A 27287-nucleotide genomic window follows, 5' to 3' on the forward strand; every position below is an offset into this window, starting at 1 on the left:
TGCAGTCCCGCCTCTCCTTCCAATCCAGCTCCCTGCTAACGCTCCTAGGAAGCAGCAGACGGCGGCTCGAGTACTTGAGTTCCTGACACTCACTTGGAAGAACCTGGACAAAATTTCTGCCTTTTGGTTTCTGCCTCACCCAGCCCCAGTTTTTGCAGGCATTTGGCGAGTGAACCAAGACATTCTCTCTCCGTCTCTGTCTTTCTCTCCTTGTCACTCTGCCTTTCCAGTAAGTAAGTAAATAAGTCTTTTAAAAATAAAAGGTGCTTCATGCTCTCTCTCTAGAAAAAAAAAGAGTCATTTATTCATTCTCTTACCTGTTTTGTAATTCATTCAGCAAATGCACGGGCAGAAGGGATCCAGGCAGATACCACGGGCAAGTCACTGTGGCACAAGACTGCCAAGGGGATGCTGAAAATGCCCGCCCAGGAAGCTGGTTCTGGAAAATGCTATCGGGAACTAGACTAGAACCCAGTGTGACTCAGAAAGGCTTAGCTGTCCCCACGGGAGCAATGTGCTGTGGATAGGACAGACTCTCAGATGGTGGCTGGGCCTGGGCTCTCCTTCCAGACCTGGGAGACCCCACTCCACTACCTGACCACAGGACAAAGGCAGCAGCTGATGGTGACGTGCTGGGGGACCTTGGGAGCCAGTCTCCCCTGCCGCACCAGGCTGATCATCACCGGATGATCAGTGAGCAAGTGAGCAGGGCTCAGGTCATCCCTTCTCACACCTGGGATCAAAAGCCAGCCCTGGCCACAGCCGGGCAGAGTGCTGCTCTCGTCACAGTGCTCAGAGGACTTCTCGTCCACCTGGGGACATTTGGCAGTGTCTGGGGACGCTTGTGGCTGTCACAGGGCATGGGCATGTGGTCCCTGGCATCTAGCGGGTAGAGGCCGGCCATGCCATGGACAGCCCCGCAACAAAGAACCATTCACCCAAGATAATAGCACCGCAGGGAGGAGGAAGCCAGGGACCTCAGGGGTGTGTGCTGAGCGTGGGAACTGGGTCCCTCCCCCTCCGTGGGTCTCAGCTCGCTCACCTGTGACGCAGTCGTCTCCCGGGTTACCTCTGATCCCAACGTCCTGCCTGGAGATTAAAGGTGGGCGGTGAATGCATCTGACTTTCATGCTTTAAAAATACATATGTAGATGGAAATTTATATTCATTAAATAAAAGTTAAATATATATATAGAAGAAGAATGGAGGTTTGCGAAGGAGTTTTCTGGAAAAATGGTGCTTAAACTTCAAATTTTGAGCCATCTCATCCTCCTGTAAACAGAGCTGGAGGGACCTTGTTCCCATGCTTTGTCACCAAGGAAAGAATTCTTCTTTGGGCTCCAGGGAGAGCCCAGGACAGAAGCTTCTAGAGTTACACAAGACCCAAGATGCCGGCACCCAAGGGCTGCTTTCCAAGGATTGTCCCGGCTGCCAAGTCCCTGAAAGGAGAATCGTGACTCCCAAGCCAGGGTTATTCTACCTCCTTAGGCGCAACCAGAGCCACACCTTCTCTGCCTCCTGCCGCTGGCGGTATCGAACAGTCTGCTCTTCCAGACCTGAAGCAATGACCAGAAGGGAAAGAATGAGAAAAAGTAAGGCTTTGCTTGCACGGGGAAGCATCATCAGGCTTGCCGGACACAATGATGATACTACATTTATTAGTACTTTCCAGAAAAGGCTATAAGTTCTAGTACAGGAAACTTCAAAAACCATGTGGATAAATGGAAGAAGAATACGAGTTTAGAGTTGGGCATTTGGCCTAGTGGTTAGGATATACATATCCCCTATCAGGGTGCCTCGGTCTGATTCATAGCTCCAGCTGCTGATTCCAGCTTCCTGCTAATGCAGATCCTAGGAGGGATCCTGGGAGGTGATGGCATGAATACTTGTGTCCCTGACCCTGGGAGGGAGCAGGTGATGGCGCAAGTACTTGGGTCCCTGACACCCACATAGGAGACCTAGACAGTTCTTGGCTCCTGGCTTCAGTCTCTAGCTACTTGAAGCATTTGGGGGATGAATTTGGGAGATAAGAACTCTCTCGCTCTCTCTCGCTCTCTCTCTCCCTCCTTCTCAAATAAAGAAATCTTTTTAGACATAATTTTATTTTCATGCAAAAAATTAACATTCAAATATACAAAATATCTAAAAGTTCTTAGGAAATGTACATTAGGAAAAAACTGCATATTTCAAAATTTTTTGCAGCAAAATAAAATTATCTTTTTTTCATTTGCGAGGTAGAGCAAGAAACAGAGAGAACTCCCATCTGCTGGTTCACTCCCAAATGCCAGTGGCTTGGAGCATGCTGCGTGCAGCCAGGAGGCAGGTGTCCCACATGGGAGGCAGGAACCCGACTACTAGAGCCACCACCACTGCCTCTTTGGGTACACATTAGCAGGGGCAGAGTCAGGTACTGAGCCCAAGCATTACAGTGTGGGACGCAGGCATCTGAGGTGGCAGGTCAAAAGACCCCCCCCAAAAAATAACACCTTTTAATTCTACTTTCCATAAACATTTTGAAGTACCTTTGTGTAACTCCCTTGCCACAAAATAGTAAAGGTTATTTTTTCCTCTGTAAAAACATCCAGTATTAAAAATTCAAGTCAGGTTTCTCAAATAGGCTGTTTATAAAGGGAAAATTCTATATGAAGAGAACTTTAATTAAAGACCTGTCACCGTGTCATAAATATGATCATCTTAAATTTCAGCGTGTTTGGCGATATTTTCTCGACAGTGTCAGGAATTGATTTGTAGTCATAAATCATATATATGCAATTAGATTGCTGATGCAACCTATCGGTTTCAGTATAAACAGAGAACCCAAAGGTTGAGAAAAAACTGATAGATACCATCTGTGCTCACGTTCTTTGTTTTTTTAATATTTTTTTTTGAAAGGCAGAGTAACAGAGATGGGGAGACACAGAGAGACAGATCTTCCTTCTGCTGGTTCACTCACCAAATGGCTGCAATGACCAGGGCTGGTCCAGGCTGAAGCCAGGAGCCCTGAACTCCATGTGAGTCTCCCATGTAGGTGTCAGAACTCCCAGAATCTGCTGCTGCTTTCCCAGGTGCATCAGCAGGGAGCTGGATCAGAAGAGGAGCAGCCAGGACTAGAACCTGTACTCCAAAGTGGGATGCCTGTGTCACAAAAGGAGGCTTATCCCACTGTGCCACAACACCAGGCCCATGTGCTCATATTCCATATCAAGTTAGTGCCTGTTTGCTGACCCTGCACCCACCATTCAACTCAAGGCCTCTTCTTGATCTTGGAAAGGTGGTCAGGGTGTGAGCGTCTCTGTCCCACTCCACCCACTCCCTCTGCCTGAAGGACCCTGATGGAGTGAAATGGCAGGGAGTGGATTGTGTGACTTGAGCCCTGGGGCCCTGTATCATCACAACAGTTAACACCATGCGCTGAGTGCAGGATACTGTTCAACTCACTCCTCACAGGAAGCTTCCGGGAAGACATTCCTCAGTTACATTTGACATAAGGAAACTGAGGCTTAAAGACTGAAGATAAAGATTTTAATGGTCCCAAACCACACAGCTTATCACTTACAGAATCTGATTCCAAAATCTGCTGTTCACTATTGTTTTTATTTATTTATTTTAATCTACTTGAAAGGTTGGGGGAGGAGGAGAGAGAGAGAGATCAATCTTCTATTTGCAGGTTACTCCCCAAATGCCTGCAGCAGCTAAGGCTAGGCCAGGCTAATGTCAGAAGCACAGACATCAATCCAGGTCTCCCACATGGGTGTCAGGGCCTAGGCACTTGAGCCGTCATCTGGTGCCTCCCAGGGTGCAGAGCAGGAAGCTGGATCAGAAGCAGCCACCCAGCCAGAACTTGAACCAGGCACTCCCGGCCACTTTATCCACTGCACAATTATGCCCACCCCTACTTACCATCTTCTGGTTTCCAAGGACAAAAACAAAACTCGAACTCAGAAGAGCGATAGACATCAGGGGAAGGAATATTGAGGCATCTTAGAAAACACGGAGGTGGGGTCAGCACTGTGGCAGGGTGGGTTAAGCCACCACCTATGACACTGTCTATGACACCAGCATACCATGTGAGTGCAAGTTCAATTCCTGGCTGCTCCGCTTCCTATGCAGCACCCTGCTGATGAGCCTGGGAAAGCAGCAGAAGTGCTTGGGCCCCTGCCGCCTGTGTGGGAAAGCCAGCTGGAGTTCCAGGGTCCTGGCTCTGCCTGGCCCAGCCCTGGCTGTTGGGGCCATGTGGGGAGTGAACCAGCAGAAAGATCTCTCTCCCTCTCCTTTCTCTGTAACTCTGCCTTTCAAATGAATAAATGAATCTTTTCAAAAAGAAAAGAAAAAAACATGGAGGTGCAGTGGCAGGGTCTTCTTTCTCGGTGTCTTCTCTCTGCTTCTCTGTGCATCGTAGCTTTATTTGCTCCTCCTGAGATGGCTTGGCAGGAGCGTGGCTGACTGAGGCACACCCTGCAGAGCCAAGTGTCTGAGAAGGCTTGCTTCTCTCCCTTTTGCTTTAGTTCAGAAAGCCTAAGGGTTGCCTTGGCCTGGGCAAGGCTTCCCATCTCGCCCCAGACCCATCCCCTGTGATTGCTGGGTCAGCTTGGATTAACCACGAGTGGTTCACACAGCTCGGACATCGCCCTGGGGGCCATGCCTGTGTCTTGAACCATCCTAAAGAAGGAGAGAACTGAAACTGACCAGTACCACCCAGTGGATGCTTAACCACAATACCAAGGAACCATGATAACCTTAAAGTTGAAATATCTGAGCAAGACCTGCAGAGTTGCATAACTGGGACCTAGGGGGGGCTTCAGTAGAAATGAAACAGGCAACACTTTGCGAAAGTGGACCGAGATGTACTACCGTTAGGCACAGTCGTGGAGAGACATTAGCTCAGCTTTCTCTGTCGCTTGTATTTATTTTTCAAACAACTGTTTTCCTTCATGATAACATCATTCTGAGAACAAGGCAGCCTGATTACCAGTTGCAAAGTGCCAGGTGGAGGTTGTTTCTCGCATGCTTCGGAAGTCTCAGAGACTGGGAGCTGCCCAATACACAGGGCTGAGCACGCTCCTCAACGGAAGCTGTTTTCCATAAACATCCTGCCAGCCACCAGGCTGTGAGCGAAGCCTGTTTGCTTCCAGTCTGCTCTCAGAAGCAATGGGGGAGGAACAGAGACATGTCCCTTCTACACACATAACTGCACACCCCGAGCCTGAAAAGTCCTCCCTGGGCTTGTGGTCCAGTCCACAAGTTATTTTAAAAATTCATTTGGATGCGGTTATTTTAAAAATTTATTTCTTTTCTTTTTTTTTTATTTGAAAGGCAGAGAGACAGACACTGGTTCACTCCCCAAATGTCCACAACTACTGGGGGCTGGGCCAGGCCGAAGCCACAAATTGGCAATTTAATCCAGGTTTCCCACATGGGTGGCAGGGACCCAAGTACTTGAACCATCACCTGCTGGCTCCTGGATCAGAAGCAGAGGAGAAGGAACTTGGACTTGATAGTCTGATATGGGGTGGGCTTGATAGTCTGATGTGGGGTGGACTTGATAGTCTGATATGGGGTGCAGGTGTCCCAAGCGGCAACTTAACCACTCCACCACCACCTGCCCATACAGTCCTTCTATCGCCTCGTTTACTCTCTACTGAACTCATCAAGCCCCCCATGACCCCTCTTGGTTGCCAAGTCCAGATCTGATTGGCCCGTCTCCGTGTGAGCCTCCAGATCACGGAGGGTAATTTCTAGTGTCGCGCTTTCTCCCAAGCACCCCAGCATCGTGGTGATTGTGCAAGCACAGAGCCAGGCTGGGCCATCTGGATTCCAGTGGGACCGGCATCTGTATCTGTCTCCTAAACAGTGACTGCGTTCACAAAGTATCCATCTCCCACCCACCGCTCTATCAAAGTCATGCACTTCAAGGGTAAGAGGCGCCCACTGCAAGTAGCGCAAGTGGAATTAACGGAAGCTCACGCTGAACCCATTCACAGACAGCTCTTCTGAAACCACCACTGGACACAGATGCCATGAGCCACTCACTCCACCTGCTCCAAGGATGCCTCTCAAATTATATATAAATAATTTATATATAATAAATATAAATAAATACAGGGGCCGGCGCTGTGGTGTAGCAGGTAAAGCTGCAGCCTGCAGTGCCGGTACCCCATATGGGCACCAGTTCTAGTCCCGGCTGCTCCTCTTCTGATCCAGCTCTCTGCTATGGCCTGGGAAAGCAGTAGAAGATGGCCCAAGTCATTGGGCCCCTGCACCCACATGGGAGACCCAGAAGAAGCTCCTGGCTCCTGGCTTTGGATCGGCACAGCTCCTGCCGTTGTAGCCAAATGAGGTGGGAACCAGCGGATGGAAGACCCGCCCCCCCCCCGCCTCTCCTTCTCTCTGTGTGTAACTCTTTCAAATCAATAAATAAATATTTAAATAAATGCATGCATACATAAAGATTTAAAAGACAAGACAGCCGGCACCACAGCTAACTAGGCTAATCCTCCACCTTGCGGCGCCAGCACACCAGGTTCTAGTCCCGGTCGGGGCGCTAGATTCTGTCCCGGTCGCAGCGCCAGATTCTGTCCCAGTCGCTCCTCTTCCTGTCCAGCTCTCTGCTGTGGCCAGGGAGTGCAGTGGAGGATGGCCCAAGTGCTTGGGCCCTGCACCCCATGGGAGACCAGGAGAAGTACCTGGCTCCTGCCATCAGATCAGCGCGGTGCACCGGCCGCAGCGCGCTGGCCCCGGCGGCCATTGGAGGGTGAACCAATGGCAAAGGAAGACTTTTCTCACTGTCCACTCTGCCTGTCAAAAAATAAAAATAAAAAATAAAAAAAAAAGATAAGACATAGCAAGGGCTGGTGAGGATATGGAGTAAAGGGAACCATTACAACTGTTGGTGGGAATATAAGCTTGGATAACCAATATGATGTGACGATTCCTTTAAAAATGAAAACTTGAACTGCCCAGTACTGGATATATGCTACTGGGTATACATCCATAAGAAAGTAAATCAACATGTGGAAGAGACATCTGCACTTTCATGCTCATGACAGCACTCTTCACAATAGCCGAGATACGGAATCAACTGAAATGTCCATCAACAGGTGAATAGATAAAGAAAACATGGTTGTTGTGGCCATTTGGGGAGTGAACCAGCAGATGGAGGGTCTCTCTTTCTCTCTCTCTCTCTCTCTCACTCTTTCAAATAAGTAAGTAAATTATTTTTGAAATGTGATATAAAGATACTTCAGGGCCGGCACCGCAGCTCACTAGGCTAATCCTCCACCTTGCGGCGCCGGCACACCGGGTTCTAGTCCCGGTCGGGGCGCCGGATTCTGTCCCGGTTGCCCCTCTTCCAGGCCAGCTCTCTGCTGTGGCCAGGGGGTGCAGTGGAGGATGGCCCAAGTGCTTGGACCCTGCACCCCATGGGAGACCAGGAGAAGCACCTGGCTCCTGCCATCGGATCAGCGCGGTGCGCTGGCCACAGCGTGCCGGCCGCAGCGGCCATTGGAGGGTGAACCAACGGCAAAGGAAGACCTTTCTCTCTGTCTCTCTCTCTCTCACTATCCACTCTGCCTGTCAAAAACTAAAAAAAAAAAAAAAAAAAAAAAAAAAAAAAAAAAAAAAAGATACTTCAAAAAAATGTGAGTACAATTAAAAGATAAGTTTATTTGGATGTAATAAATTCATACCAAATTTTTCATAATGTGCATTGAAGACCCCTTATATGTTTACATAATGGAATACAATTCAGCCATAAAAATAGGGAAATTCTATCGCCTCCCACAACATGGGGGAACCTGGAGAACAGGAGACACACGCAAGTACTGGAGCCTGTGGTACAGCGGGTTAAGCTGTCACATGGGTTGCCTACACCCAAATTGGAGTGCCTGTTCTAGAGTCTGGCTTCTCTAGTTCTGACCCAGCTCCCTGCACGGGCCTGAGAAACAGCAGATGACAGCTGAAGTACTCGAGTCCTTGCCATCCACGTGGGAGACCCAGTTAGAGTTCATCTACGGAATCTTTTTTATTTATTTTAGAGGTAGAGTTAGATTCTGAACTAGATGTTCAGCAAATCCTCCCCATGGCATCCACCAACTAATTGAACAACTGCGGATGTTGAAGTTAATCACAACCTAGCTCAACGAGCTGGGTGATGGGGAAAAGGGCTCAGGGCCATTACTTGGTCCACCGTATGGGGCAATTCACTGCCTCAGCCTGACTTCTGCATCTTTATGCAAATGTGGGCCGTTGGTGGTATGGGGACAGAGCAAAGGACTGTGGGAGGTGTGTGAAAGCCCATCCACGTGGCTGGGGACACAAGATGGGTGGGTGGCCAAGGCCTCTTCCTGGCTCAGCTTCGTAAGACACCTGACTTTATGCCTTCCCACCAGTTTCTTTCTCACAGAAATACAAAGAAATCACATAGGTTGATAAATATGAAGTATCCATATAATGAGTTTGTTAGAATGAGTTCAGAACTTCATCTCAACAGGCTGACCTAAAGGTGGATGATATTTTTTATCCATAATTGACATAGCATTGAGGAGCAATTAAGCAGACCATAATCAAAACCTGACCTGATCAAAGTCAAAGAAAACTGTATAGCCCCAAGAAGACAGACACCATGAAAAAGGCAGCTTCAGAAGATGTCAATGTTATTTTTGGGTTTTTTGAGTTTTTTTCTTTTTATTTATTTGAAACTCAGAGCTACAGAGAGAGAGGGAGAGAGAAAGAGAGAGAAAGAAAGGTCTTCCATTTGCTGGTTCACTATCCAGATGACCACAATAGCCAGGGCTGGCCCAGGCTGAAGCCAGGAGCCAGGAGCTTTCTCTGGGTCTCCCACGTGGGTACATGGGCCCAAGGACTTGGGCCATCTTCTGCCATTTTTCCCAGGTCATAGCAGGGAGCTGGATGGGAAGAGGAGCAGCTGGGACACAAACTGGTGTGCATATATAGGGGGTGCCAGTGCTGCAAGCGGCAGTTTTACCCGCTACACTGCAGCACTGGATCCTTGATGTTACTTTTGAAGATCAGCAGAAGTAAGCAAATTTGGGACAGGTGCTGTGGCACAGCAGGTTAAAGCCCTGACCTGTAGTGCTGGCATCCCATAGGTGCACTGGTTCGAGTCCCAACTTCTCCACTTCCTCTCCAGCTTCTGTGAATGTGCCTGGGAAAGCAGTAGAAGATGGCCCAAGTCCTTGGGCCCCTGCACCCATGGGGGAAGACCTGGAAGAAGATCCTGACTCCTGGATTTGAATTGGTTCAGCTCCTGCCTTTGCAGCCATTGAGGGAGTGAACCAGTAGATAGAAGACCTCTTTCTCTCTGTCTGTACCTCTCTCAGTAAATCTTTGAAGTAAATAAAATAAATCTTCAAAGAAAAAGTAAGAAAAAATGCCAGAAATATGAGTAGAATCACAGATCTAAAGAAAGACATAGAAGTTAAGAAAGGAACAGCTTCGAAATTTAGAAGATGCTCGTAATGACATCATACCTGTTTTAATGACACTTTATCAAATTGGTGTTTCCATTCACCATTTTAAAGAGAGAGAGAGAGAGAGAGCGCTTCCATTCACTGCTTCACTCTGGAAATGCCTGACAAACTTGGAGCCAGGAACACAATTCAAGTCTCCCCTGTGAGTGTCAGGATCCCAAACACTTGAACCATCATTGCTGCTTCTCCAGGTTGTATTAGCAGGAACCTGGAGTCAGGAGCCAGAGGCAGGAATCAAACCAGGGTATCAGATGTGGGACACGGGCATTTTTAACCACTGAGCTAAATGCCCACCTAAACACAAGACATGCTGGAAGCAGCAGCAAAGAAAACTTTCCAAGAAGAAATGGACGCCTGAGAATCCAGAGTGGCATCCCGTGAGCAGGTGTTAGCAGATTTGAAAGTCCAGTTTTATGCCGGATTTGGGAGCAACATAAACCTTGAAGGTAATGAAACATAATCATAGCACAGTATTTTTTAAAGTGTTTAATTAGGGGTCGGCACTGTGGTGCAGTGGGTTACAGCCCCAGCCTGCAGGACTGTCATCGTATCCTGGCTGCTCCACTTCAATTCAGCTCTGTGCGATGGCCTGGGAAAGCAGTGGAAGATGGCCCATGTGCTTGGGTCCCTGCACCTGCGTGGGAGACCTGGAAGAAGCTCCTGGCTCCTGGCTCCTGGCTCCTGACTTCGGATCAGCACAGCTCTGGCCATTGTGGTCATTTGGGGAGTCAACCAGTGGATGGAAGACCTTTCTCTCTGGCTCTACCTCTCTCTGTAACTCTGTCTTTCAAATTAATAAAATAAATCATTTTTGAAAAAAGTGTTTAATTAACTTGAATTTAGTTTTAAAAAGATCATAGCTTATATTTTTCTTCTGCCCATGAAGTCTTTCAATGTCACTGAAGGTCAAATCTCCAGGGACGTTAGGTCTTTGGAAGGCCTGATTTAAATCCCCCTCTGTGTTAAGCCATGTGGCCTACAAGTCTGCTGCAGGCTGAAGGTTTGTGTCCCCTCCAGATTCCTATGTTGAATCCCTAACCCCAAAGGTGACAGTGTTAGGAGGTGGGATCTTGGGCAGGTGATTAGGTCCCAAAGGCAGAAGCCTCATGCATGGGACTTGGGCCCCTACAAAAGAAAACTGAGAGCTCTTTGCCCCCACCACCATGTGAGGACGCAGCAAAAAGACAGCTGTCAATTAAAGAGGAACCAGGTCCTCCCCAGTCATGAAATCTGCTGGTCTCGTGGTCCTGGACGTCCCAGCCTTCAAAATCATAATGAATGCCTTCTGTTTATAAGCCACAGTGTATGGTATTTTGACATAACAGCCTGAAAGGAGTAAAACAGCAAACCCTCCCTACCTTTTTTTTTAAAGAAAAAAGAATTATTGTATTTATTTGAAAGGCAGAGTTACAGAGAGAGGGAGAGACAGAGAGATCCTCCATCTACTGGTTCACTCCCCAGATGGCCATAATGACCAGAGCTAGGCCAGGCTGAAAGCAGAAGCCAGGAGCTTCTTCCAGGTCTCCCACTCGAGTCAGGGGTCCAAGGACTCGGGCCATCCTGTTCTTTCTTCTCAGGCACATCAGCAGGGAGCTGGATCAGAAGTGGAGCAGCCGGGACTCAAACCAGTGCCCATATGGGATGCAGACATTGAAGGCTTTACCCATTACTCCACAATGCCAGCCCCTCTCAGCCTCTTATGCGAGGTAGGGGGTAGTACTTTAATCAAATATACAAATGGGATGGGGATCTTAGCATGCAGCCTGGTCCTGTATGACACAGGTGCATCCTGGGAAGATGGGCATATGAGGCCGACAGTTAAAGAAATAAGGTCACGTTGCAGGGTTGTAAGAATTCCAGGTCCCCTGAACTTTTACTAACTGCCTACTTACCCCATATCATCTGAGAAGAACTAAGAGGTCCCGTCATTCATCCACATTTCTCCAAAGGGCCTCTGTCAGGAGTCGGTTCCCTTAACCATAGCCATATGACTGCCTGGTCTCCTGACACGAGAACACAGTTTTATGTGTCAGTCACTCTTTTCAAAGTACCAGCAGACAACTGAACATTTTCCCTGCAGTGCAGTGCTTTGAATGCTGGCACATCAGAGACCTGAAAATGAGTGCATTATGGGGTGTTGAGCCAAGTCAGTTAATTGGGGCTTCAGCTCTTTAGAAGGGTTGGGCTTGGGAGTAATTGAAGCTTCAGGTTGCCCAGAGCTGGTGACTAAGAGGTCGCTGTTTCAGATCAAGGGCGAAATTTTAATTAGATGATGAGCATTCTCAAAGGGCATAGAGCAGTTTTCTGACTTGCATAATCCAACGGCTCGGAATGTAGAAAGTAGTGATGTCATCTCCCCGTCTTTTAAAAGAACGTACGACTGCCTCTGTAATTATTTTGTGTGTTACTTTTAATAGAGGCAGTCGGCCAATGTCAAGGGGTAGGACGGTCGGGAAAGAAGTGGGCCCCAGGGATGCGTGGAGCAGCTTGGCAGAGGGCTTGCACCCTATGCAGTTGCTTTTGCTGATGGAATGCCCAGCTAAACGTTTCCATTGTTTGCTGAGTCGCCTCTTATTTTCTTGTTCCTTTCCTTCTCAGTTCGTTTCTGTTCCAGCTTTCCAAGGAGTTCCAAGGATTGTTTTTTAAGATTTATTCTATTTATTTGAAAGGCAGAGAGGCAGGGAGAGGGGAGGGAGGGAAGGAGAGAGAGAGAGAGATAGAAAGAGAAAGACAAAGAGAGATCAATCTTCCATCCACTTGTTCGATCCCCAAATGGCCGGAATGACTGGAGTTAGATCAGGCCAAAGCCAGGAGCCAGGGACTGCATCCGGGTCTCTTAAGTGGGTGGCAGAGGCCCAAACACTTGGGCCATCTTCTGCCACTTTCCCAGGTACATTAGCAGGGAGCTGGATCAGCAATGGAGCGACTGGGACTTGAACCACGGCTCTGATATGGAATGCCGGTGTCAAAGGTGGTGGCTTAACCCAGTGCCCCACAACACCCGCCTTGTGGATTCACTGATGTTAAAACAAACTAAGTTCAAATATAGCCCTCTCCTAATCATAGCCTGTGAACATCTCCCTACTGATTTTTTAAATAAATATATGATAAAGGAAATGGTAAACCCACTGAGGATGTCAGACTGTCAGTCATTCCACTTCACTTGGAATGGATAGAGGGCCAGAATTACATCTGTGAGGAGGAGGCCGAGAATCTGAGGTGTGTCAGTAAAAGATTAACCTAGGATCTATTTCTTGATGCATTGTAAATAGCATAGTAGAAAGAACCCTGGGAGGCTGGCGCTGTGGCGTAGTGGGGAAAGCCGCTGCCTGCAGTGCCAGCATTTCAAATGGGCGCCAGTTTGTGACCCGGCTGCTCCACTTCTGATCCAGCTCTCTGCTGTGGCCCAGGAAGGCAGTGGAGGATGGTCCAAGTCCTTGGGCCCCTGCACCCACGTGGGAGACCTGGAGGAAGCTCCTGGCTCCTGGCTTCGGATAGGCGCAGCTCCAGCCATTGCAGCCAATTGGGGAGTGAACCAGTGGATATAAGACCTCTCTCTCTCTCTCTCTCTCTCTCTCTCTCTCGCCTCTACTTCTCTCTGTGTATAACTCTTTCAAATAAATAAATAAATCTGGAAGGAAGGAAGGAAGGAAGGAAGGAAGGAAGGAAGGAAGGAAGGAAGGAAGGAAGGAAAAGCCTTGGCCTAGGAATAAGAGGCGGGGGTCCCAGCCTGGTTCTCCTGCAGTCTTGCCCTACAGCCCTGGACAAGTTGCTTATTTTGCAAAGCGTTGGTTTTCCTACATGAAAAATGAAGCTGCATGGTGAAATTACCCAGTAAAACCCCTCACTTTTTAAGATTTTATGATTTTTTTTTGAAAATGAAACTTTCTGGGTAAAGTTCCATCACTGGTTTTGGCCTTTTCCTCGGCTTGTGTAGCCAGCCCGCTGGAAAGCGAGCCATACCACTCTTTGCCGTCTAAAATGCTCCTTAGCAAGTTTTAGGCAATTACTTTATTTTTCCTTTTGCACTGGGAAGCAGCTTTCCCCACAATGGCTGGGGCTCATCACCCCTCCCCTTTGGAGTGGCTCTGCAGGATAGAAAGAGCCAGAATAGAAAGAGCTGAGTGTCTTAACCGCCGCCCACTCCACACGCCCCAGGTGCCTGTGACTGTTGCATGAGGTCAAGCTTGCAGACCCCCTCACCTGACACCTGCGTCCTCACTTGTCCCCCGCATTCCTCGCCCCATCCGATGCTCTTGTTCTTCCTCCCCTGGGCACAGAGGGCGCTCATGGGCCTCCTAGCACCCAGCTGCCCCACAGCGCCTGAGCAAAGCATTCGTTATGAATGGGTAGAACAGCTAAACCTTCTTTCTAAAACTCTTCAGTAAACGTGTGGGATGATCTTTCAAGGAAAAGTCCTGATGAGCCCAGAGGATACGGAAGCTTTGAGTTTTTTTCTTTTAAGGAGCAGGTGTTTGGCGCTGTGGTTAAGATGCTGCTGGGAATCCCACATCCCACATCAGAGCGCCCGGGGTTCCAGTCCCGGCTCTGCTCCAACTCCAGCTTCCTGCTAATGTGCACCTGGGAGGCACCAAGTGATGGCTCAAGTCATTGGGTCCCAATCACCCATATGGAAGATCCAGGTTAAGTTCCCAGCTCTTGGCTTCAGCCTGGCACAGGCACCAACAGATGGGAGATCTTTCTGTCTGTCTGTCTCTCTCTCTCTGTGTCAAATAAAATGAAAATAATATTTTTAAAATATGTATTTATTTATTTGAAAAGCGGAGTTAAGGGGGGTGCGGAGAGAGAGAGAGAGAGAGAATCTTCCATCCACTAATTCACTTGTCCAGATGGACGCAATGTCTGGAGCTGTGCCCATCCGAAGCTAGGAGCCAGAAGCTTCATCCAGGTCTCCCACGTGTGTGCAGAAGTCCAAGGAGTTGGACCATTTTCCACTGCTTTCCCAGGCACATCAGCAGGGAGCTGGATCAGAAGTGGAACAGCTGGGACTCAAACTGGCACTCATATGGGATGCTGGTGCTGCAGACAGCAGCTTTATCCACTGCTCCACACTGCCAGCCCCAAAAATAATTTTTTAAAGAATACTTTTAAAATTTATAAAAAAGGTAATTGATTGAAGTGACATTTATGTAAATAGCCTTAACCACTGTAGAAGGATCAGTGCTGTTGAGTACATTTGTGTGACACAACCACCACCACCATCGAGTTCCAGAACATTCCCAACTGCACAGAACAAAACCTCACATCCACTGATCAGTGTCTCCCTGTTACCCGCTCCCCCAGCCCCTGGCAGCCACCGATCTTCTTCCTGTGTCCCTGGGTTTACTCACTCTGGATATTTTTATATAAATGGAACCCTACAGCATGTGACCCTCCCTGTCTGGCTTCTTTCCCTGAGCGTGTTTTAGGGGGCTCATCATTGCTGTCGTGGGGTCTATCGGCTGAGTAATGTTGCATTGTATGTATACACCACAGTCGACCCATTCTTCTGTTGATGGATAGTTGGGCAGTTTCTCTTTTGGCCATGTGTGCAGTGCTGCTGCAAACCTGCTGCTCACACATGTATTTGTTGAAATCTCTGTTTCCAGTTCTTTAGGGGGCATGTCCAGGAATGGAACTGTTGAGCCATATGGAAATTCTGTGTTGAATTTTTGAAGAACTCTGAAACTGTTGCCCACAGCACCTAAACAATTTTAAATTCACAAAATAATGTGCAAACTTCTGGTGCCACCAGATCCTTCTCCAAAGGTTCTTCTGTGTTTTAAATTACAGCCATCTGAATAGATGTGAAGCCACACCTCATTGTCTTTCTTTTCACTTCCCTAGTGACTTATGTTGAGTGTCTTCTTGGGCCTGCTGGCCATTCATGTCTGATTTTCTTTAGAATCGGACATTTAAGAACTTTGATTTTTTTTAAAAATTAGATTTTATGCTGTTTCATTGTTGAGTTTGTAAGAGTTTTTAAATATATCCTTCATACTGGAACTTTATCAGATAGATGTTTTGCAAATATTTTCTCCCATCAGATTGCTTTTTAAACTTTCTGAATAATGTCCTTTGATGCAAAAAAAGTTTTTAATTTTGATGAAATCTAATTTTTCTATAATTTCTTTTCTTGCTCATTCTTTTGGCGTTCTGAAGTTCTTTAGGCATTAATTTTATTTATTTGAAAGGGAAAGAGAGAGAGAGAGAGAGAGAGAGAGATCCTTCATCTACTGGTTCACTCCCCAAATGCCTGCAATAGCCAGAGATGGGCCAAGCTGAGGCCAGACAGGAACTCAATCTAAGTCTCCCACAGGGTGGCAGGGACCCAAGTCCTTGAGCCATCACTTACTGCCTCCCAGTGTGTGCATCAGCAGGAAGCTGGAACTGGAGTGGAGCCAGAACTTGAACTCAAGCAGGGCATCCCAAGCAGCGTCTTAATCACGGTGCCAAATATCCACATCCTTAAAACATTTTTTAATGATAAGATCTTAATACTTTAGAGAAAAACTGAGTTCTTTCTGGAACACATATGTATCTTAAAATCAAAATCCATGAGAGCATAGATATAACAGCTCTTTGGAATCATTAAGAAAATGCAGAGACCAGGAGGAGGAGCCTCACGTACTATTTGGAAGGGGTACCAGAGAAACTGAATACAAATTAAATGTCAGTGACAGAACACTGAATATTTTTAATAAAAGACAGAATCTTTGGATTATCATTAAAAATGTTTGAGAGACAGAGACCCCATCTACTGGTTCGTGCTCCAAAAGCCTACCAGGCGTAGGACTGGGTCAGAGCTGAAATGGGGACCAGGAAACCCAGGTCTCCCACATGGGTGCCAGGGACCCGCTTATGGGAACCATCATCACTGCCTCCCAGGATCCGCATTAGCAGGAAGCTGAAATCAGAGGTGGGGTGGGCACCAGTGCTTCAATACGGGATGCTGGCATCTTCACATCGTTTCTATAATCAATAAAGAAGGGCTTGATACAAAGGTTGTGGAAAATGAGCATATTTCAGCATGTTTCTGTTCTCTGCTAGTTCATTTTGGTTAACTACTGTGCTTTCTTTTATAAATAACGGGAGTATTCCAAACTGTAATGATTATACGCTTTTCTAAGTTCGTATGCCTGTAATTTATATAATGCCACACAATCAACTGAATAGCTCTTAACTTTTTCTTGTCCCCAGTGTATTATTTAGAAATCACATAAAGGAAAAAAAAAGCCACAGTGTGTTTTCTGGTTCTTGGTTATTACTGTGGGGTATTGAAAGGTTACGCTGATGTAGAAGCTTCAAAAGCAGCGTTTCGCCAAGTTCAGGCGACAGAAGGAAGCCATGCTGTCCTTACTTTTTCTTCCAAATACTGAACTGCACTGAAAGATTCTGCTTTGTTGGAACACATGTGATCTAATAAGATGAGCATTTTTAAAAGGAACATGTACATCCCACTGATTTTCTTTTCTTTTTTAAAGATTTATTTTACTGGGGTCAGCACTGTGGCACAGTGGGTTAACGCCCCGGCCAGCAGCGATGGCGGCATCCCATATGGGCTCTGGTTCAAGTGCCAGCTGCTCTGCTTCCGATCCAGCTTCCTGCTAATGAGCCTGGGAAAGCAGCAGAGATGCTAATGAGCCTGGGAAAGCAGCAGAGGATGGCCCATGCTGTGGCGTAGCAGGTAGAGCCGCCACCTGCAGTGCCGGCATCCCATATGGGTGCTGGTTCAGGTCCCAGCTGCTCCATTTCAGGTCCAGCTCCCTGCTGATGCACCTGGGAAAGCAACAGAGGACAGTCTGAGTCCTTGGGGCCCTGCACCCATGTGGGAGACCCAAAGAAGGCTCCTGGCTCCTGGCCTTGGATCAGCCCAGCTCCGGCCGTTGCTGCCATTTGGGGAGTGGACTGGCAGATGGAAGTTCTCTCTCTCTGCCTCTGCCCCTCTGCCTCTGCCTCTCTGTAACTCTATCTTTCAAATAAATAAATATTTTAAAAAGTAAAAAGCACAAGCCAACCAAAGCAAAAATGGACAAATGGGATGACAACAAACTAAGAGGCTTCTGAACAGCAAAGGAAACAGCCTGCAGATTGAAAAGGCAACCTGCATAATGACAGAAAATATTCACAAACTATGCCCCAGAATACATAAGGAACTTAAATAACTCGATAATAATAATAACAAAAAAGAAGTCTAATTAAGAAATGAGAAAGAGACATTTCTCAAAAGAAGGCCAACAGATCAACCAAAAAACTCCTCAATATCACTAACCATCAGGAAAATGCAAATCAAAACCACAATGAGATAGCACCTCACCTATTAGAATGGCTATCAAGAAAAAGACAAAAAGAAAAAAAAAAAAAAAACAAGAAAGGCTGGTGAGGAGTGGAGAAAGGGGAACTCTTGTATGTATACCCCACTGGTGGAAATGTAAATTAGCATAGCCATTATGGAAAACAGCACAGAGAGTCCTCAGGAAATTAAAAATAGAACCACGCTAGCACCCAGCACTCCCATTACTGTGTATATATTCAAGGGAAATGAAACCGGCCTGGTGAAGACACAGCTGCACCTCCATGTCTATAGCAGCACTATTCACAAAAGCCAAGACATGGAACCAAGTGTCCATCACTAGGTGAGAGGATAAAGACTGTGGGGCCGGTGTTGTGGAGCAGCAGGTTAGAGCCCCAGCCTGCAGCTCCAGCATCCCATATGGGTGCCAGTTCAAGTGCTGGCTGCTCCTCTTCTGATCCAGCTCTCTGCTATGGCCTGGGAAACAAGCAGCAGATGGCCCAAGTCCTTAGGCCCCTGCACCCATGTGGGAGACCTGGAAGAAGCTCCTGGCTCCTGGCTTCAGATTAGCTCAGCTCTGGCTGTTGCAGTCATTAGGGGAATGAACCAATGGAATGGTAGACCTCTCTCTGTGTGTCTCTACCTCTCTCTGTAACTCTTTCAAATAAATAAAATAAATCTTAAAAAAATATATGTGGTGTATAGTCACAATGGAATGCTGTTCACCCATGAACAAAGAATGAAATCCTATCATCTGCCACATGGTTGAACTTGGAAGACATTATGCTAAATGTAGTGAGCTGTGAGTAGGAAAACAAACACTGTGTGATCTCGCTCAAATGTGGAAACTGCAAAGGCTCGTCTCCTGGAACTAGAGCCTAGAAGGTGGTTCCCAGAGCCTGGGCAAGGTGGGGAAGAGTCTAGCCCCTGAGTACAAAGTTCCAGTTATATAGAGGAATAGATTCTGATGTTCCAGCATGCAGCAAGGTGACTATGGCTAGCAATAGTGTAGCACTTATTTCAAAACAGCTGGAGGAAGATTTTGAATGTGCACCATGAAGAAATGACAAATGCTTAACGAGATGGTATGCTGATTACTCTGATTTGATCATTACAATGTATATAAGTATCAAAACTTCACAGTATATCCCTTTAACATATACGATTATTGTGTGTCAATTAAAACATGGGCCTGTGAGGTGACACAGTGGGTTAAGCCACAGCTTGCGATGCTGGCATCCCGTATGGGAGTGCTAGTTCAAGTCCAGCTCCTCTGCTTCCCACCCAGCTTCTTGATAATGGCCCTGGAAGGCAGAGGACTCTGCCACCCACGTGGGAGACCAGGGTGGAGTTCCTGGCCCAGACCTGATTGTTGCATCCATCTGGGCAGTGGAGCCGCAGTGAGACCCGGAATGCTGGAGGCTGGGCTCACTGCCCGGTTCCTTGTGAGGTCTGAGCACCTTGTGACTGCATCCAGATCTGATTCCATAGGAGGAGCATCCAGGCCCCACCAGACTCCTGGAACTGGGAAGCCAGAAGGCTGAGGCTTGGCCATCTCCACTCTGCAGGAGCTGCCCACAGAACTTGTCCAAGCACCATTCATAGAGCCCTTCGCCAAGGGACACAGCAAAACCCTGAAGGCGATGGTGCGTGCCTGGCCCTTGGCCTGCCTCCCTCAGGGGGCTTGATGATGACGCCACACCTGATGGTCTTACAAGCTGCCCTGGGTGTGCTTCCTGGATGGCTCGTCCAGAAGATTTACCCCAGGAAGTAGGACATACAGGGACTGAATTTACCATTTGTTCATCGGAACCTCTGTATCTTGTGGTCTAAGCCACGGCCCTGTGGGCTCACCAAAGTCCAGCTGTAAAAGGCCAAATAGCGGAGAACTTTCCAAGGATGGGGATGAAGCTGTTTGCAGTTCTTTGCCTCGAGGTGGATGCCATCCTCACCCGCCTTTTTCTGTGGGTCAGGCAGGGGAAGGATTTACTACCCTAATGCTGTGAGAGGCTGGAGGTTTTGCAATGCCAGCTGAGATACCAGGAAGGCCCTGGAAATGACAGGTCTGGACTACACGGAGGTGGTGGGAGTGAAATGCACCTGGAAACTTTCCACCCCGCATGTTTGCCTCCCAGCTGGGCCAGATCAGTGACCTGGGCAAGCTCCTCCTCTCCCACATCTACACGTCTGCCCACGGTGTCCACAGTCAGAGGAGCAGGGGGTCCCCTGGTTCATCTTGTAATTGCTCAGGCTGCGCATCCTCTGGGAGCTCTGTAGAAACTCGGTCTTTGTCTAGGAAAGCTACAGGTGGCGCTCTGGTGCCCCGAGATCCCCTGGGCAACTGCCTGCTAGCTCCCAGAATCACTCAGCAAGCATCTGTCCCTGTGGCTGAGTTCCGGGCAGTGGAAGAAGCTGGATCTGAGGGGCAGAGGAGCAGCAGCCGGGCCCCCATCTGAGCCCTGAGCCTCTCCAAGTTCTGCCAGAGAAAGTTGCAACCATCCTTATACCTTGAACTTTTAGAACCATGAGTGCATGCACTCCCAACTCAGTGCCTCCATATCTGTCCTGAGCCGCTGCTCCCAACTCAGGGGCTTCCACCTTTATGAGAACCCAATCTGTACGATTGCTCTGGATAACTCCCCACAACCACGGCATCAGGCTGCGTAAGTGACCCCTAGAGATGGACCCTGCCGTAGTGCATGGTCACGCCATCTTCCGAGGTGCTCCCCACGGGAAGGAACTTGCCTAGTTTCACGCTGGACTGATGGGGATACTGAGGGTTGGAAAAAAGCCCAAGATGGTCTTGGTCAGCACTGTCCCCTGCTCTCACTGTGGCAACCAGGCATTCCGTGGTGTGGAGCCCTATCTATGCCTGCCTACTTTGGTGCATGTACCAATAGCTTTCTCTTGGTCTCTTGGAAACTGAAAGCTAGGATACAGGTGCATTTTAAAGGGAATACAGGAAAAGGAAAGGTGACACAGGCAGGACTGGACAGGGAAGCCCTGACTTGGGGAATCAAGGGGACCTTCAGTAACGTCAACTACAGAGTCAGAAACTGGACTGGAAATTTCTAGGGCAGGAGCCAGACTTGAGAAGTACATGAGGAAGCTAGCCTCACATGGATGGATATAAAGAAACAATCAGGCCGGCGCCACGGCTCAGTAGGCTAATCCTCCACCTTGCGGCGCCGGCACACCGGGTTCTAGTCCCGGTCGGGGTGCCGGATTCTGTCCCGGTTGCCCCCCTTCCAGGCCAGCTCTCTGCTGTGGCCAGGGAGTGCAGTGGAGGATGGCCCAAGTGCTTGGGCCCTGCACCCCATGGGAGACCAAGATAAGTACCTGGCTCCTGCCTTCGGATCACCGTGGCGGCCATTGGAGGGTGAACCAACGGCAAAAGGAAGACCTTTCTCTCTGTCTCACACTGTCCACTCTGCCTGTAAAAAAAAAGAAAAAAAGAAAAAGAAAAGAAACAATCAGATATAAAGAGAACTTCAGTGTTGGAAAAAAAAAAGCCATTGGCCCTTCCCGCTCAGTGTTCCCCCATCCCTGTCTCCCCTCTTCAGAGTGAAACACAATATCTTAAGCAAACAGAGCCCACAGAGGCTGGTCATTGGCTCCCCTGGTCCCCTGACACAGCAGCCCCGCCCCTTTGGCTGGTGCTCACAAGCTGTTTATATTTTTGTAAAGGCCACCCTTGAACTCAGCGGCCTGATGACTATAATGAGCTCGATTGTCTGAGGGTTGCGGGGCGCTGAGTCCAAGATCCGAGGAGGCTGGGGCTGCTCTCGGATGCCCAGGACTGGCCATGATGGACCGCAGGTAAGCACACTCTAAGTGTGCGGTGATTTTTTGTTTTTCTGGGCTAGCTGGTTAATTCGCAGGCACTGGGAGACACAAGTTGTGACTAAGTTGCCAGCTTCTTCCTGGTTTTAAGTGTTTGCCTGCTAATGACTCCGAAAGAGAAAGAGCAGTTCCCTTCCCTGGGATTTGCTGACAACGCTCCTAGTGAGCCCTGTCTCTCCAGAGACGAAAGGAGCCAGGAAGTGAAGACCTTTCTCTCAGTCTCTCTCTCTCACTGTCCACTCTGCCTGTCAAAAAATTTTAAAAAAAAGGAAATATAGGGGAAAAGATGCAGCCGGCTGCGACACCAGAGTGGCCAGGATGTGGCTGTTGCCACGATGTGGGTCTCAGATGCTGTTTTCTGCCCCACTTCCAGCACTCAGGGTCAGGCCTTAGCTCTGCTGTCCTGGGGTTGCTGTGAGTCAGTGGATCTCAGATCTGCTAGCATTTTCAAAGGGCCAACAGTGGTAGTGGTGGATGTCATAAATGCGTCCATTCAGAAATGTGGGAACGGTTTCAGTGACAGGCTGTTGTAAAGTTTTACAGCCCCATAAAAGCGCTCAAAGGGTACTACAGCCATCTGCACTCGGCTCTGGAATGAAGGAACAGCCGCTGGCCAACAGAGCACTAGTCCTGGGCTCCCCGGGGCACCCCGTGTCGGGTGGGGGTGAGAGCTGAGAGGCGCTGACCGGGCACGCCATGGGGGTGCTTCCTGGCTGTGAATGTGAATAAGTGAGCGCCAGAAACTGTTCAGGGGCTGCTCTGGGGTGCCTGATTTCATCACCTTGGATGGCCGATTGGGTGCTGAGTTAGACACCTGTCCCTGGTAGGGGCAGAGAGCCAGGCGCCAGTGGCAAGTGACGGATTGTGCTGTGATATGGATGTGCCAGGAGAGGCAGGGTGCATGGCCCCTGGGGAGTCCTGGAAGGTGTCTTGGAAATTGCTGGCTGTGCTCTGAGGCTCTTGTCCTTTTCTTTGTGAGGATCTGCTGGTGTAAGACACTGAACTCAGCTCTGTGTTGGACGTGGGCAAGAGCTGCTAAGCTGAAGAGGGAAGTCTGATTTCAGATAAAGCTGGGACTTTATACACTAGGTGCTTTATAAAACTACCCCCCGTCCCGCCCCGCCACATGCCAGCCTACAGCTGATACATATATGACTATGCTTTTGTGACTCCTGGAGTAATTAAATCAGAAGGCAGGAGTCATTTTCAGATGAATTTGACGTAAAGCAACATGATTTTGTGCGTGTGTGTGAGTGACATTTCCCATCTGCTGGTTCACTCCCTAAATGTCAGCAAAAGGCAGGACTGGGCCAGGTTAAAGTCAAGAGCTCAAAACTCAATCCAGGTCTCCTGCATGGGTGGCAGGGACCCAACTGATGTGGGTGGGAGCATCTTAATTTACTCACACAAAGGTAAGATTTCTAAGTGCAGACATGTATAAGGTACACACATAGGCACAGGATTTCTTTATTACTGAGAGAAAAAAACATCTGGTCTGTCCTAGATGGAGAACTACTCTTCTGAGTGGGCCAGAGGACCACCCGAAGGGAGAAAGGGTGGGGGAGGGGAAGAGAGTGGCTGAGCGGTACCTCCAGCTGTGGTCTGTGAAAGAGAGAGAGTGAGGTAGGGATGGTTCTGAAACCGGAGGCTGTCCCCCTAAAAGTCCCATCTGGGGTGCCATATGATATCGGGTACCAATTATATCACCGTGTGCTTATTAATAAATTCTCAATATTAATAAGCCTGTGTGGGTTCTTGCCTAATATTCACAGAATTCAGAATACCAATATTAATGACCGAGGCAGCATGATAAGTTTTTAAGCTTTTTATTCAGTGAGAGAAATGCATAGGAGAGTGAGGGCCCTATCTAAAAGAGAGAGAAATCTGGATTCATACCGAGTACCAGAAGCTGGCCATGTGGAGGAGGATATAGGCCAGGAAGCATGGGGTGGGTGGCCCGAAGGCCACGTGCCCTGGAGGCAAGGGCAGCAAGTGCCCGCAATGGCAAAGGGCCAAAAAAAGTGCAGGGCCCACTGTGTCCCAGGCCTTTGATCCACTTCCAAAGGGGAGCAATTAATTAGTCTAATTGGCCGGTGGGCAGACAGGTGTGGCCAGGTAGGGGCATGAGGTCACACAGGGGCGTGGTGAAGGCCTGGTCTTCTAGCTCCCAAACCTGATCAATTCTATCCTATATGCCTACCTACAACAGTACTTCTGCAGGCACGAAACCACCTGGAAATATTATACCTGTACAGAGTTCCACATGGAGGTTAATATCCATATTTTCATGACCTCCTCTTTTAGGGCCTGGATGAAATAAATATCCCCCAGGAAAGGGTACTTTGATGGACAGGTAGAGGGATAGCATTATGCTGGGGACTTCCAGCTCACCCAGACCTAAACTGCCACCTAGTTACACCACATCACAACTAGTAGGTATCACCTCTGCCTCCCTGTGTGTGCTTTAGCAGGAAGCTGGAACCAGGACTTGAGCCCAGGCACTCATATATGTGGGATGCGGGCATACTAATGAATGTCTTAGCCTCCACGCCCAGCGCCCACCCTGAACATTTGCACCCACTCCGTGGAAGCACAAGGTGATTTACAGGTGAGGCCGAGGTCTCAGGAGCAGTCCCAGAGCTGGGAAGGGGGAGGAATTTACCCCCCCCCCCCACCGTGGGGTGTGGCCTTGTAGGACAGAACTCTGACTCTGCCAGGTGCCAGTTAACTGCTGACCCTCTGGGCGGGAAGGAGGCGTGGCAGGGGCGTGGGGGGGTGTGGCTGGGGCACGGCAGGGCAAGCACAGGTGCACCTCACTCTTGGGCCCGCTGCTAGGCCCTAACCAATCCAGGCTGTGCCTCCTCAGGTTCCCCCAGAAGACTTTATGTACTAGAATTTGACTCAATTCTGACTCAAGGGTGAGGGGCCTTTTTTTCTGCCAAGGGCCATTTGGAGATGTATGACATCATCCGCAGGCCTGCTTGCGCGGTGGATGAGACCTTTGGCCTTCAGTGATGGAATCGATCTCCAGCCCCTCTCCAGCCCTAGAGGTGGGGAGGGGAGCAGTGGGGAAGGGGAGGCTGAAAACTCCATCCCTCTGATCAGTGGGGTTGGTTCCCTGGGCAACCAGCCCCCATCCTGAGGCTATCCTGGGGTGGGGCTGGGGGTCCAGCCCAGAGTCATCACATTAGCATACAAAAAGACTTGGTCTCTTAGAGCTTCTAAGGGCTTTAGGAAATGTGCCTCCGGAAACAGAACAAGACCTAGTCTGCATTTCTTATTGTACAGCATAAAAGCATGCTTTGGTAATAAGCCATACTTCCTTTGGTAATAATCCATACTTCAGGTCTCTTGCTAGCTGTGTAACTATGCAAGTTACTTAACCGCTCTGTGCCCCAGTGCCTTTATCTGTGACATGGGCCAGACGCCAGGAAGGGCCAGCCCTTGAGGGACATCAGACAGGGCAGGAGCTGAAGGGCATGGGGGGTTCGGAGCAAGAGCTTGGATTCGGGTCAGCGTGAGCGCAGGCCTCACCTGTGCTGCTCCCCTAGTGAACAAGTGAACAACCTCCCTAGACTCCACCTCCCCAGCTCCACATCGGGGCTGCCAGCAGAGCTCCCTGGACTGTGTTCAGGCTTCAGTATGGTAAGGAGTAAAGCTCTTTATGCAGTGCTCAGCACACAGCGTATGAATTCCTCTAGGGTGACTGTTAGCAGCACTCAACGAGGGTCCTGCGAACTGCCCAGCTGTGCCGAGCAGGGCTCTGTGCCTTCTGGAGGGGGAGACGAAGAAAGAATATGGTGGAAGGCATGCACAGGCTGGCCTCCCAGCTCTCCACTCCGCCTCTGGCTAGGGGTGGCTCTGGATAAGCTGTCCCTGGGGCCGGGGTGTTCTGATTCAAAGTCCATTCCAGCTGCTAATCTAGGATCTGCATCTGACAGGCATCTCCCGCCCAGGAGCTCGGGAGCACAAGTTAAACATGGCTTGAAATCATGGTTCTGTTATGGGAATTTGTATCTCATTTTTTTAAAAGATTTATTTTTATTTATTTGAAAGACAGCGTTACAGAGAGAGGTAGAGACAGAGAGAGGTCTTCCATCCTCTGGTTCACTCCCCAGATGACGGCAATGGCCAGAGCTGTGTTGATCCGAAGCCAGGAGCCAGGAGCTTCTTCCAGGTCTCCCACGTGGGTGCAAGAGCCCAAGGACTTGGGCCCTCTTCTACTGCTTTCCCAGGCCATAGCAGAGAGCTGAATCGGAAGAGGAGCAGCTGGGACTAGAACCAGTGCCCATATGGGATGTCGGCACTTCAGGCCAGGGCTTTAACCTGCTGTGCCACAGCGCCAGCCCCTGTATCTCAATTTTTATGCCAAGTCCTTGCCCCCACAGAGATCAGAATGTGTAACAGGAATAAGTGCAGTGCACAAGTGAAGGCAGGATTTATTTAAAAGTGAGAGAGTAAACATACATTCACGGGTGTGTGTAGGCATCCCCACACGGAGAGATAACTGTCATGATTGGGCCAGAGTTGTCTGTGAAGAGAGCTTATGGGAGGCCAGAGAGAAGAGACAGCAACAAGGGCCAGAAGCCAAAAAGCAAAAGTGCTGTTCCTACGTGTAACAGTCCCCTTTGTGGGGCAGGCAATGACCGAATACACAAATGCGAGAGAGTTTGAGTGGGGCTTGTTGGGCATGAAGATTTCTGATAGCTTCACGGTGCCGCACTTGGATCTTAACTTCCACATGGCCATAATGGCATTTCCTTCTTCTTAGTTCTGGATGAGACACAGGTGCATCATGGGAGAGTAGGCAGACTAGATTGACTTGTAAGGAGTGGAGTTGCAGTGCAGGGCTAGAGGCAGGAATTAAAATCTCCCAGCTCCTGGCTCCTGGGTTCATCCTGGCACAGCCCTTGCTGTTGCGACCATTTGGGTAGTAAACCAGGTGATGGAAGATTGAGCTCTCCCTCTGTCTCTCTCTCCTCTCTCTAACTCTGCCTTTCACGTTAATAAACAAATCTTTAAACAGAAATAAATAAAAACCACAGGACCAACAGGACCAATCTCTGACTTCACAAACATAAGACCTGCCTCTTGACACCAGTCTGAAACTAATTTGTGAAATGGTGCCTATCCCTTAAGGAGCGTGTGGGAGGAAGAGTCTAGGTCTGTAGCACACTCTAAGCCTCCCTGCAAACACACCCAGCAGTTGCCAGCAGGTACACTTTCGTAGCTTGTGATACTAAATATGCCCAACGGAGGTCCCCCAGGGGCCCTGCAAGGATGGAGCACTCACTATGTGCATTTCCTCCTTCTTACTTCTGTCCCCTTCCTGGAAGGGTAAAACCGGCAGTGTGAAGTGAACTTTGAAGCTATAACGTGGCCTCAGACCCACATATCATAACATGTACTCAATGGCTTTCCAAGATAGCTTCAAATCGCGTGGTTTTCCAAGATAGTTCTAGTTGCAGCATTGGGTGACTTGATTTGATTTTAAATATTTATTTTTTCATTTATTTGAAAGGCAAAGTTACAGAGAAAGAGGGAGCGACAGAGATCTTCTATCTGCTGGTTCACTCCCCAAATGACCGCAGCAGTTGGGGCTGGATCAGGCTGAAGCCAGGAGCCTGTGCCTCCCACATGAATGGCAAGGGCCCAAGCACTTG

At 48.8% G+C, this 27287-nt stretch overlaps 1 protein-coding gene across 9 annotated transcripts in view; it reads left to right on the forward strand.

Annotated features, from left to right (window-relative positions):
- Nucleotides 1–27287, forward strand: part of TRIM2 (tripartite motif containing 2) — a 182682-nt gene that overhangs the window by 28923 nt on the left and 126472 nt on the right. The window contains exon 1 of one of the 9 annotated variants that reach the window (XM_070047371.2): nucleotides 21434–21600. The exons of 5 other annotated variants lie outside the window; for them this stretch is intronic. In XM_070047371.2, the coding sequence (XP_069903472.1) occupies nucleotides 21571–21600 (30 nt within the window). In that variant the 5' untranslated portion in view covers nucleotides 21434–21570. Of the gene's footprint in view, nucleotides 1–21433; nucleotides 21601–27287 lie in introns of those variants that run through there. 3 more of the 9 variants (XM_089302312.1, XM_089302313.1, XM_070047372.2) reach the window with 3 other exon arrangements.

The sequence above is a fragment of the Oryctolagus cuniculus genome, chromosome 8 (assembly GCF_051225735.1).
Source record: "Oryctolagus cuniculus isolate XC-2025 breed Fujian yellow rabbit chromosome 8, ASM5122573v1, whole genome shotgun sequence".
In the NCBI taxonomy this organism is placed as follows: Eukaryota; Metazoa; Chordata; class Mammalia; order Lagomorpha; family Leporidae; genus Oryctolagus; species Oryctolagus cuniculus.